General features: G+C 47.5%; 1 protein-coding gene across 3 annotated transcripts in view; it reads right to left on the bottom strand.

The window, feature by feature from the left end:
* Positions 1-13,191, bottom strand: part of SYNE3 (spectrin repeat containing nuclear envelope family member 3) — a 401,530-nt gene that overhangs the window by 35,512 nt on the left and 352,827 nt on the right. For all 3 annotated transcript variants that reach the window (XM_078660113.1, XM_078660115.1, XM_078660114.1), the window contains 3 exons: positions 12,729-12,863; positions 5,185-5,346; positions 4,175-4,347 (listed from right to left, as the gene is read on the bottom strand). In XM_078660113.1, the coding sequence (XP_078516239.1) occupies positions 4,175-4,347; positions 5,185-5,346; positions 12,729-12,863 (470 nt within the window). The remainder of the gene's footprint in view (positions 1-4,174; positions 4,348-5,184; positions 5,347-12,728; positions 12,864-13,191) is intronic.

Genomic DNA, 13,191 nt, shown 5'->3' on the forward strand with positions numbered 1-13,191 from the left:
TCAGAGTGGAAGAATCAAAATCGAAGGAAGACTCATATGAAGGTGTAATGATGAAAAATGTAGCATTACTTGTGGCCATCATCAACAAGGAAAATTTACGGAATCAACCAAAGTGTAATGTTCAAGTGAATGGAGAAAGTGTGGAGATGCTAGTGGACACTGGGTCCAGAATCACCGTTCTATCAAAAAACACCTATGATAACTTAGGATGCAAAACTCCACTAAAAGCCAGCAAGATCATCCCAGACCACAAAATAAAACTGGAAGGAGTATTTCACACAGAATTTACATTTAAGGATAAAAATATTTTAACAAACTTTTATGTAGTAGATTACAATGTCAATATCCTCGGCTGCTTCGAACAGCAGAAGCTAAAGGTGTTAATTAATCCACGCCAACCCCCTTATGTGTTCAGCATCCGGGAAGATAATTTATAAAGAGATCTTGAGGAGTATAAAGGACTATTCAGTGAGAAACTTGGCTGCTTACAAAGTTTCAAACGTGAAGTAATTTTTAGAAAAAACATGCAACCTGCCAAGCAACTTGTAAGAAATGTACCTTTATAAGCCCGCACCGAATATTTAAAGCTGATGTTTGAGTAATAAATCATGTGGTGTTGGGGAGACTAATTACAAATATTACCTGGACACCAAGGATATTGCAGAGGAAGGGTCATTGTAGCTGATATATATCACCCATATAAAGGAATTTTAAATTGACAAAGCTTTTTTTATGTAATTTACTGCTGGCAGCAGGCCCGGACTGGCCATAGCGGGCACCGGGCAATCCCCTGGTGCGCCGCAAGGGTGGGGGCCGTTTTTCTTTACAGGCCCTGTAACAAAATCGGCCCAAAACCGGCCCGGCAAAGTGCTCGGCCGGCCCCCCCTTACCCCCCCCCCTCCAAGTAGGGAAGGGAGGGGGGGCAGCCGAGCACTTTGCATGGGCCGGTTGTGGTTCCCAGTCCGGCCCTGGCTTGCAGCCCTACCTGATGTACTGAGATGATCACTCCTAGAAATCTCATATATGGTGGCTGATAATGTAATCTTGCCTGAAGTGGTCACTATTAAAACACTAATGATACTAGTGGCTCAGGGTGATTTTCATTGAACATAGTTTGCTCAAATCACAGAAAAGGTTGGAAGACACTCTAATGCTTTAAGTCATTTGTTTCTACAACTGTTACTGAAAAAAATACAGCCAACCTCTCCACATGCATACTGTTCAGAAGGTTCCTTAGCTGCCTCATCATTAATGACATGTTGTTTCTCTTCCAGTCCTAGTTCTGGCCTCTTCACTGAAGTGAGAATGCTCTCTTATATGTAACTAACTCCATCACCTGAGCTCGCTACAACTACAAATCTTCATTCTAGTCAACACATGGAACTGTGGCCTGGTTTCTAGGTCTCGCCTGAGCCAATGCGCTTGCGCATTGCTCCTGCGAGATTATAGTAAACGGAAAAGAAAAGTCTACCAAAACGGCTGTGGATCGCATACAGTTCATGTGATCTATGCGCGTGCACAACCACATAACACACCACCATTTGTCTGTGCCTCCACATCAGACTTCAAAGGCTGCCGCTCCCCCGCACCACCGCGTGCACATCGCGCACCACCATTTGTCTGTGCCTCCGCATCAGACTTCAAAGGCCACCTCCCCCCCTCCCCCTCCACAGCAATGCCGAGAGCTTGTTTCTGGATGAAAGTGAAAGCCTACCATGCTTGTTTACAGTAGCCTTGCTTCTCAAATGCTGTTGCTGTGTTGCCATCTCTCTAGGGACACTCAGCTTGAAAACACTCGACTTGCTAGCTGCAATGCTGCATCCGCTATGCTTTGCCTCTAGACACGTTGATCCCTCGCAGACTGTGCTGACTCTGCCCCTCCTGATTCTGAAACTGACCAACGCAGCAGTCTCTTCTCTCTGTCTTATGATGTCTGCCCTGCCACCATTTACTTCGGACCTTCACCCTCACACCCCCTCACCCTCACACACCCTCACCCTCACCCCCATCACCCTCACCCCAGTCACCCTCACCCTCCCTCACCCTCACAGCCCCTCACCGTCACACACCCTCACACACCCTCACTCACCCTCACACTCTCACACACCCTCGCTCACCCTCACAACCCTCTCACACTCACTCACCCTCACCCACTTATACCCCCACACACCCTCACCCTCACATACCACATCACTCAGGAACACCACCACATCACTCAGAGACACCACTACATCACTCAGGAACACCACCACATCACTCAGGAACACCACCACATCACTCAGGGACACCACCACATCACTCAGGGACACCACCACATCACTCAGGGGCACCACTCAGGGGCACCACCACATCACTTAGGGACACCACCACATCACTCAGGGAAACCACCACATCACTCAGGAACACCACCACATCACTCAGGGACACCACCACATCACTAAGGGACACCACCACATCACTCAGGGACACCACCACATCACTCGGGGACACCACCACATCACTCTGGGACACCACCACATCGGTCAGGGACACCACCAGATCATTCAGGAACACCACCACATCACTCAGGGGCACCACCACATCACTCAAGGCACCACCACATCACTCAGGGACACCACCACATCACTCAGGGACACCACCACATCACTCAGGGGCACCACTCAGGGGCACCACCACATCACTCAGGGACACCACCACATCACTCAGGGAAACCACCACATCACTCAGGAACACCACCACATCACTCAGGGACACCACCACATCACTAAGGGACACCACCACATCACCCAGGGACACCACCACATCACTCGGGGACACCACCACATCACTCTGGGACACCACCACATCGGTCAGGGACACCACCAGATCACTCAGGAACACCACCACATCACTCAGGGGCACCACCACATCACTCAAGGCACCACCACATCACTCAGGGACACCACCACATCACTCAGAAACACCACAACATCACTCAGGAACACCACCAAACCACTCAGGAACACCACCACATCACTCAGGAACATCACCACATCACTCAGGGACACCACCACATCACTCGTGGACACCAACACATCACTCGGGGGCACCACCAATCACTCAAGGGCACCACTCAGGGACACCGCCACATCACTCAGGGACACCACCACATCACTCAGGGACACCACCACATCACTCGGGGACACCACCACATCACTCAGGAACACCACCACATCACTCAGGGACACCACCACATCACTCAGGAACACCACCACATCACTCAGGAACACCCCCACATCACTCTGGGACACCACCACATCACTTTAGGACACCACCACATCACTCTGGGACACCACCACATCACTCGGGGACACCACCATATCACTTGGGGACACCACCACATCACTCAGGGGCACCACTCAGGGGCACCACCACATCACTCAGGGACACCACCACATCACTCGGGGACACCACCACATCACTCGGGGACACCACCACATCACTCAGGAACACCACCACATCACTCAGGGACACCACCACATCACTCGGGGACACCACCACATGACTCAGGGACACCACCACATCACTCAGGGGCACCACCACATCACTCAGGGACACCACCACATCACTCAGGAACACCACCACATCACTCAGGAACACCACCACATCACTCAGGGACACCACCCTATCACTCAGGGGCACCACTCAGGGACACCACCACATCACTCGGGGACACCACCACATCACTAGGGGACACCACCACATCACTCAGGGACACCACCACATCACTGGGGGACACCACCACATCACTCAGGGACACCACCACATCAATCGGGGACACCACCACATCACTCAGGGACACCACCACATCACTCAGGAACACCCCCACATCACTCTGGGACACCACCACATCACTCTGGGACACCATCACATCACTCGGGGACACCACCACATCACTCGGGGACACCACCACATCACTTGGGGACACCACCACATCACTCAGGGGCACCACTCAGGGGCACCACCACATCACTCAGGGACTGTAGCTTCTGTTTAATGGTTTATGAGGTCACCAGAAACCCCCAAAGGTTGACAGTCCTGTAATTCGAAGACAAGTGTAAGAAATTCTGTATATATTGGCACTCATCAATTTTTGCAGGTCCGGTGAATATTAGCCAGTGACATAAAAGCTTACCTTGCCAGGGTTGCAGCTAGCTGCAACAACGATGCCCAGTAAGTATTCAACTGTTTCAATTCGGATGCAACGTGCGTCGAACCCTCAACAGACGAGTTCTCCATCACCCTGTGACCTTGATTTTCCAAATGATGCAGCTGCACCTCTTTCACTGGGAATCCATCAATCAATCCCTAAAATGCACATGATTCAGAATGCAGCTCAGATCAGTGAAAACACAAGATAAATAATTTTAATGACAACAATACAGAAGTCTATAATGACACAGCAGACCGGATAATGACCACCCTAGATGAGTCTGTTGATGGTATTTAATGTGAATTTTGTACTATCAACACATTTTCTATTTCAAGAGTGATACCTTTTCTGCTATTCTACGCAAAATAAAGCCAAAGGTTAGGTTCTCTAGTACCTCTCGGAAAAGGCGCAGGATAAATGACAACCTTCCACTAGAGACAGGGAAGACGATAGACTGTAGCCCAAGAACCATCTGAGCAATTCATGAGGATGGTGCATTCTGGGTATTTTCAGTCATTTGAGTCTGACAGGATTATTTGTTGTCAGTGAGTTCCAAACCTCTTATCAGCATAAACAGAAACTCAGGAATACGCACTAGGAATATGCTATAAGATTTTTATTAAAATCAACATCCTATCCTAGGTCATAAAATGTGTATTATTGAACTATAAAAATAACAACACAGATAAATAAAAAATATTAAAAAACTAAATATTAACAAGAATTGCAACACATATGCGGAGGCCACATTGCCTGTATTTAGGACTGTGGTACAAGTGCTGATTTTGGAACAAGTAATACACAGGTCATTGTCTTTTTTTCATCGAAAGTGTAAACAACACAGACACAGAGAAAAGCAAATTACAAATTCACTCCTGGGCTGGGAATATCAACAATGTACACCTGCCAGTGTTCTCTGCTTTGGATTGTGCTTAGGCAAAGACAGTTAAACCTTTATATAAACCACAGCAAGCAACACAAGACACCTTTACCTCAAAATCAGATTCCCGGTCCTTGAAGTTCCACTCTCCATTGACACCTTGGAAAGATTCCAGAGCCTGTCGCGTCTCCATGATCCAGCTCTGAAGGTCCAATAAGTTGGTATTGAGTATTCGGTGGTCGTTAACGTACTGTCTGCTGTTTTGGATCATGGTCTACAATAGAGGCAGTGTTGGGTATAACATGTTACCAAGAGGAAAGCACCCACACAAGGCTTTCTATTAGTTCAATCTTCAAAGTGGACAAATAAGAACACCAATGCAGAGCCTGGCAGGAGAAACACATTCTTGTCTCAGAGTTAATACACAGCTTCACTTGTGAGCCTTGATTCAGGGGATTATTCTAAAAATGCAATGCAATATTTTGCAAAGTGAAAGCCCTACTGGTCAGGATAGTCTTATGCCCTGTTATAGTTTACTTGGAGGATGCTAGGTAAAACTGCCTCCAGGAACTTAGATTTTGAGTGAAATATGAATTTTAGTATACAAGACATGCTTTCAGCCGATGATGATATACATTCACTGGACTTGTTCAGGCCAGTGCTGCCCACTCTGATTTAAGGGTGGAATAACAGCAATGTTGGGCACTGGGCAATGTAAAGAGTTGTGGGGAAAAATGCCTATCTGAGTTGAACGTACATGCCCAATACCCAATGCCCAACAGACACTTATGACAACTTAATAATGACTGTATTGACAATGAAATTGCAAGCAAGCCGAATAAATCAAATAATTAAATAACTGCATACGTTGACATACAACACCAAAATCATATTTGAGGCACTCACCTAGAGGGTGCCTTTTAAAATCTGTAGTAACCAAACTCTACAACTCTGGGTGAGGCTCTCTTATTGAGGTCTGCATGGGAGATTTCAGCTACCAGGATACACCTGCTGAAACTCGTTGAATGGGGAAAACTATTCCTTGTATGCAGGCTGATCCACGTTGCCAATCTCGCTTTTTTATGAGACATTTTACCAATGCCCTCATTGGAAGATAGAATCTCCTAAATTTTGCAGGTTAGGCTGTAATTGGGGAAATTACGGATTCCACTTCGGTGAACATATAGTGCTTCGTATTGTACGAAAGCTATGCCAATTAGTTCAGACACCTCTTACCCCTGGCTGTGGCCCGTGAAATTGTAGCAAGACATTCTAGCCATGCATACATCCGTCTTACATCTGTCCTAGGTCACACTATGTATCAGCCTGCACTTCAATAAGGGCCAGCCCTATGAACTCATCTGTTTTTTCTTTACTCAATGCTCCTGCCGCTCTGTTTTTCATTGGTTTGAACATCACCAGGTTTGATCTGTCTCTTTATTCTGGTACGAAGTGATGTACTGGGGTTTAGCCAAGAAGGCTTCTTTCAGATCATTCGGCCTCTTCCCAACAGTGTCAAGGTATGGAGCTACTAAAACCTCCCACAACCACACTCACTCTCAAATGTTGCTCTATTTTTAACTACAATGGTCAATCTTTGAAGGTTTACCAATACTCTCCCTCTACTCAACTCAGGCTGGATCATGTTACATAATTGTAGCCTCGTTATTTATTGGATTTCCTTTTCATGACTTCACAATCTATCCTAGGAGGTGTGATCCACGGTGAGTTAATGTCTTAATAAAGTCTTGGGGTTGTGATTGTCATAGCTTCTATAGCGGGGGTTATCTAAAATTTAGCAATTTAGCACTTTTATTGTAAAGTAAGTGTTGTTCATCTTCTAAAAAACAAAACCTTGGACACATTAAAGGCTTCAAGGATGGTCCTGATGGATGGTGGAGGTACTCTGATCTAGCATCTGACTGCACTGGTCTTCTGGGACCAGGAAATCGGACAGTTATCAAGAGATCAGGATCCCCTTCTCACAGGCAAATTGCCTTTTTAGGTTTCGCCTTGCGTTCGCTGCGCAGCAGCGTTCGCGCAGGCGAAATCTTTTGAGAAGCAATATGGGGCTTTGTCCCGCCTCTCTGTTCCATTGGCTAGCTCCATAAATGGAGGCTAGCCATTGGAAGAGAGATCTGTCAGTCATTGCCCGAGCAGATTCGTGGGCGTTCCGCCGATTTTTACTCATCCCGCCCCTTTTAGTACGTCATGCGGCGGTTGGCGTTTTTTTTTTGTCTCGGCATGTTTGTTTCATTTCAAACGTGTGCTTTGCAGGGGTGGGCTGCGCGATTTCACTTTCCTTGATTTGCAGGTAAGCAGCATTTTTTTACTACTTTTTTTTATCCCGTTTCCCCCCCCCTCCCGCTGTCCGTATGCCCGTTCCCGCCCCCTCCCGCTGTCCCTGTGCCCGTTCCCGCCCCCTCTCCCGCTGTCCATGTGCCCGTTCCCGCCCCTACCCCCCCTCCCGCTGTCCGTGTATATATTAGAAAACAATAAAGGTACCCTTGCAGGTTATACTGCACGTGTAGCACATCATGGAGACATCGCAATCTGGCTTGGGGACAACTTCCTAGAAGAGCGCCGCAGCCTTGGGGGTGCTTGGAATACGGAATAGAGCCCGCGAGAGAGCCCTGGAAGAAGCGACCTCGAGAGAATGCGGAAGCCACGCGCAACCGGGGAGACGGATGAGCACGAGCCTGTCCTGTCACCAGGCGTGCTCAGGGGTCAGGTCAGGCACGCTTAAGGCCCATGGGCCTTTCACCGGGGCAGGGCAGGGCTTCACGCTGTGATTCTCTTTCGATCAATTTTCGAGGTGCTTTGGCTATCGAGCGAAGCAAAGGGTTACAGCTAAACTATGCAGTCCAGGGAAGTGCAGGCTCGACTGTTCCTCGTAGCGCCGGCCGGATCCCAGCTTATGTTTATTTAGTGAGCGTCGTCTCCATGTTAATGACCACATTATGCAGATCACCCCTCTCTAAACCTTTCCAGGTAGATGTTCTTCTGCAGTGCCGCGGGGGCTCTCTCTGCAACCTACACAACATTTAAACCGGAAATAAAGAATGGGTGTATGTGAGGGTGAGCGAGGGGTGATAGTTTTCTTTGTGCGCTGAAATGCTTTGTTGATAAGTGTGTCATGAAGGTGTTAAATGCGCGATATAGCACATACATGATAGTCACGCTTCTAGCAGAAAAAGCACATCTCTGTTTTCATCCCAGACTTCTAATCCCTGCAGAACTAGAGGCCTTGTTCAACGACCAGTGCATCCCGTTTTAGAGACAGGGATGTGAAAAAACACTTCCTCGTCCCATCACGACTACCGTATTTCCACACTTCCAGCACAAATAGCTTTGCCTTTTTTTCTATCCCCTTAGAAAGGTCCCGAAGGTTGAGGTTACTTAGCACGAAGCATTATAAGCAAGAGACTTCCAATCACAGTTCATGTTTTTGGGCAGTGCACGAGGTGTCACCATGGATCACCTGGTTCATGAAAGTCACCGAGAAGCCTGGGATAAGGTGTTTCAACTGAAGGGCTCCAGGGCAGGATCCATCCCCGGGCCCTGATGAAAGGCAGAGCGGGTCCGTGGGTGAAACGAGGAGCCCCGCCGCCCCCGGGGGGTGGCAGAGCCGCACAGGGCACCTCACCTCCGCAGGGTCCGTCCCCGCCATGACGGTCCAGTTGTCTCCGGTGACTGGGCTGAGGTCCGGTGGATGAAAGGGGGAGCCGGGGAGAGATGCGAGACAATGAAAGAGCCACCGAGGGGCAGCGGCAGCCGGCACTGCGCATGCGCACAGCGCAGGATCCGATCGGGGGCAAAACCAGCGCAGCGCTGGGGACAGACACTGATCCCCACACACCACATACAGCTCACCCCACACAGCTCACAACACACTGATGGATCATGAGACACAGCTCATCACACACAGCTCACCACACACTGCTCACGAGACACACTCACCACACACAGCTCACCACACACAGCTCACTACCATACATGCCAACATTTCAGAAGAGCAAAGTGGGTGTGTGTGGCTCTGGGTGTGTGTGTGTGGCTCTGGGTGGGTGGGTGTGGCTCTGGGTGTGTGTGGGTGTGTGTGGCTCTGGGTGTGTGTGGCTCTGGGTGTGTGTGTGGCTCTGGGTGTGTGTGTGTGTGTGTGTGTGTGTGTGGCTCTGGGTGTGTGTGTGTGGCTCTGGGTGTGTGTGTGTGTGTGGCTCTGGGTGTGTGTGTGTGGGTCTGGGTGTGTGGGTGTGTGTGTGTGTGGCTCTGGGGGTGTGTATGTATGTGTGGCTCTGGGTGTGTGTGTGTGTGTGTGTGTGGCTCTGGGTGTGTGTGTGTGTGTGTGTGGCTCTGGGTGTGTGTGTGTGTGTGGCTCTGTGTGTGTGTGGCTCTGGGTGTGTGTGGCTGGCTCTGGGTGTGTGTGTTTGTGTGTGGCTCTGGGTGTGTGTGTGTGGCTCTGGGTGTGTGTGTGTGGTAGTAATTGCTGTCTGCTGAGCTCATCCGCAGGGTACAAAAGGTCTCACATTTGCGAGAGATTAAGCTAATGGCAATGTAAATGACAATGCCATTTATTTATCTGTTTTCAAAACCAACACATAAATACAAAATTTGTCATTTACAATGCCAATAGCTCTAACTTTTCCAAAGGCGAAACCATTGCATTGTAAATGCTTGTTTAATGAGGCAGCCATATTCATGTGCAGCCCCCTACACTGTGTAGTGCCGTCTTGACTAATAAGACTATAAACAGGAAACCTTTCAGTCGAAAATCTACCAAAAAATGGGCAGGTCATAAACGTAAGGAGGAGACACTGTGCTTATCTCCAGAGCCGGAACAGAAACCAAAATCAGCCATGGAAAAAAGGTGGGTCATGGAGGTCCATCGTGCTCTGAAAGCCGCCCTCTACCCTACAACCCACCAGGAAAGCGTAGGAGTGGGAGAATGGCCAGCCCAGCACTGCATATCCATGAAAAGGCTCTGGTGAAGGACCTAGACAAAGGCTGGCTGGTGTTGGCTGGAGTTATATGATCAGAGCTGGGTTAAGCTTCTGTCTTGAGCTGAAGTAACTGTATAGTTAGAGAGAAAATGAGAAGAGAAAAAGACCCCTGCATAAAATGTCCAGAATTTCTCGTTGAATTATCTGACTACGGTGCTCTAATTTTTTTAAGATGGTTTATCTGTGTGGAAGGGTTAAGTACACAATTTAATGATTTGAGCTGTAGTGGTTAAATAATAAGGCTGAGAAAAATGCAGACACATTCACTTATTCCCACTATCCACACACATGGCGATAGATAGATAGCAGCTTTAACCACAGCGCCTTGAAGGTTAATTCCTAGCTCGAGGGTCCCTTAGAACAAATCCGTAATGTTGAGAAATGCCAATATATTAATAGTGCAGATCTCAGTCTGGACACAAGGTGGGGCAGTATGAATGGGAAATGCATCAGGCACATAGAAACAGCAACTTCACCTAACACTGGAAATAGGAATTTGACTATTTCCCTTCCCCTGGAAATTAGTGTCTCCATCATGGACGCCAATTCACTGAAATTACAGAAGGAGTGACATTACGCAATCTCGATGACGTCAGCGGGTTCTTCCCTTGTCAGAGATGTAGCCCATCAACATCCTCCCATTTGCACTTGCAGAGCTGGGAGGACGAGCAAGGAGTGGAAATTAGAGCGAGTTAGCATGGCTACCCCTAATAGCCTCCAGGGTCTCCATGTTATGTGTTTGCATAACTGTGATAATGAAAGGGAGTTTCAACTGACTAATGCACACATCCTCGGGAAAAATACAACCACCACACTTCAATGCACAGTGCCTCAGTCTCAGCTAGATGTGCACCCGATAAGTTCCACCACATAGGGTTGAAACTTATTCGTCAATCAGTGCAAATATGAACATGTTCTGCATTTCAAGTCGCAAAGCACCCATCAGTTACCACCGTACCAGCCATGGGTTCAAGGCTGGTTGGCAGCAGTGTTCAGCACTGATTGTGGTTCTCACTGTCTTGTCTTGTTCTTGTGTCGTGACTCGAGATTATCATTTGAATCGAGCTCATCTATGTGTAAGGGTTCCCGACTGAGACTTGAGAATGGAAATATTTGGCTTTTCCATACATTCAGGTGCGCTATTCCGGCAGGAGGCTTAGAAAAGGGAAGATTATTTGTGACAATATTTGTTGACACACCGGGAAAATGGGTATGTACTTCATACGAAGAAAGCTCATGAATAAACATACATACATTAATTTAGCTTGCAGAGAATATTAGGTTCTGAATCAAGAAAAGAGGAAATTACTACACACCGTTCATTATCATCTTTAACTCAACCTAACAAACTATCGTGAATCCAAATTAGGCACTGTTTGTAATTTAATCTAAGGGATCCATGCTCACCAGCGACATATTATTAGACAGACCACGACTGCTAGAATCCTCAGACGTTCGTGCTATCTATAAAACCACAATGCCACAATGATAAACGGTAATAGAAGAATTTTGCTGAGAGTGCTCACACACTCTAATCAATGCAAGAGCATTTACGTGGGGAATGCGACCCAATCCGGTATAGTGTGAAAGATAAAAACCCTGGGCCTCATTTATGAGGCAGTGCGTTACTTTTACGCTGCCGGTGCGCCACTTTTTGTGACGCACCAGCAGCGTAAAAAATGTGCCTTGTTGCACCATATTTACAAAGTGATGCATCTAGGTAGATGCGTCACTTTGTAAACCCCCTGTGCTACATTATACCTACACCAGGTATAATGTATGCAGGGGGAGTGTTCTGACGCAAGAAAGGGTCATAGAAATGACGCAGTGAAATCTATAAGATTTCACTGCACCACTTCTAGGACACAAATGCGTCAATTTCTTACGCCTGCCTCTCAGCAGGCGTAAGACTGATGCAGGCCCTTTCACAAGGGGCTTGCCCCATGTGAAAGCATACATTGCTGGAGTTGCGTCACTTTTGTGACACACTCCAGCAATGCGTCACTTTTGCACCATACGGATACGTCAGAAATACTGACGTATCTGTAACTCCTTGCGCAATGATGCGTCTAACTGTAAATATGACGCATCATAGGTGTCGCAAGAGGGCGCAGTGAAAAGTGACGCATCGCTGTTTTCACGCAGCGATGCGTCACTTTTCATAAATGAGGCCCCCTGATTCTTGACCGGGGTAGCCTGTAAGCGCAGTGCTAACTCTGGTAACGGAATGTGCCCCCCTTCGAAGCGAGATGTGCAATGACCCTAGAGACAGAAATTTTGCAAACCATCTTGCTCAGCTGAATTGGTTTAAATTACAGTTACTTGTGAAAACCCCCAACCAGCTCTTGTGAGCTCAGATATGCACCTGTAACCTTGTAAGCTTAACCAGAATTGAGTCACTTCATCAATACTATTAACCATTTGTCGTACAGTTTAAATGTGACCCTTGCCTTTGTTCGGGAGCTGTTCTCCATTGCCAGTGGAGGACGTGCCCCTTGAAGGGATGCACTATGGCTCATAGATTACTCATTTATCAGCAATGAACACTGAAAGTCTCAACCCACACAAGACAAGTTTTCTTCAACAACCGGCTTAACATTAAAGGTTGCACGGTCTATGCCAACAATGCCTGCGTTTGCACGCAGAACAGAAATTGTACCTCCAAAATTCTCTTTAAAGCCAGATAGTCTGAGGAGAGCTGGTTTATTTTGTGTTTGTGGGCGGGGCTGCGTTGAGCAAAAGCATCCAGCTCTTCCAGCTGAAGTCCTAGTTTCAATAAGTCTTCATGGAGTATCTGCAACACACAAAACATATTGAGCATGAATATATGGAACAAAGACATTTGCCATATTATCCAACCACTGACACAAATCTCATTCATGCTTTCGGACAGACAGATCATTTGGGGGGGATATCAGGAGTGAAGGGGGGGGGAGCAAAAGACATTGCAAGGTGAAATGAAATCAAAGAGCTTCACCGTCACCATCTGGGACAAATGAGGGCATTCCTCTCGTACTCGAAGAAGGTACGTTAAAAAAGAACCAATGGGGCAGCTGCAATCAACGGCAGTGCAGAAATCCAATGGCAATGTTGCATACCTGCAACGCGTAATAATAAAAGGT

This window comes from Lissotriton helveticus, chromosome 9 (assembly GCF_964261635.1).
Source record: "Lissotriton helveticus chromosome 9, aLisHel1.1, whole genome shotgun sequence".
Lineage (NCBI taxonomy): Eukaryota > Metazoa > Chordata > Amphibia > Caudata > Salamandridae > Lissotriton > Lissotriton helveticus.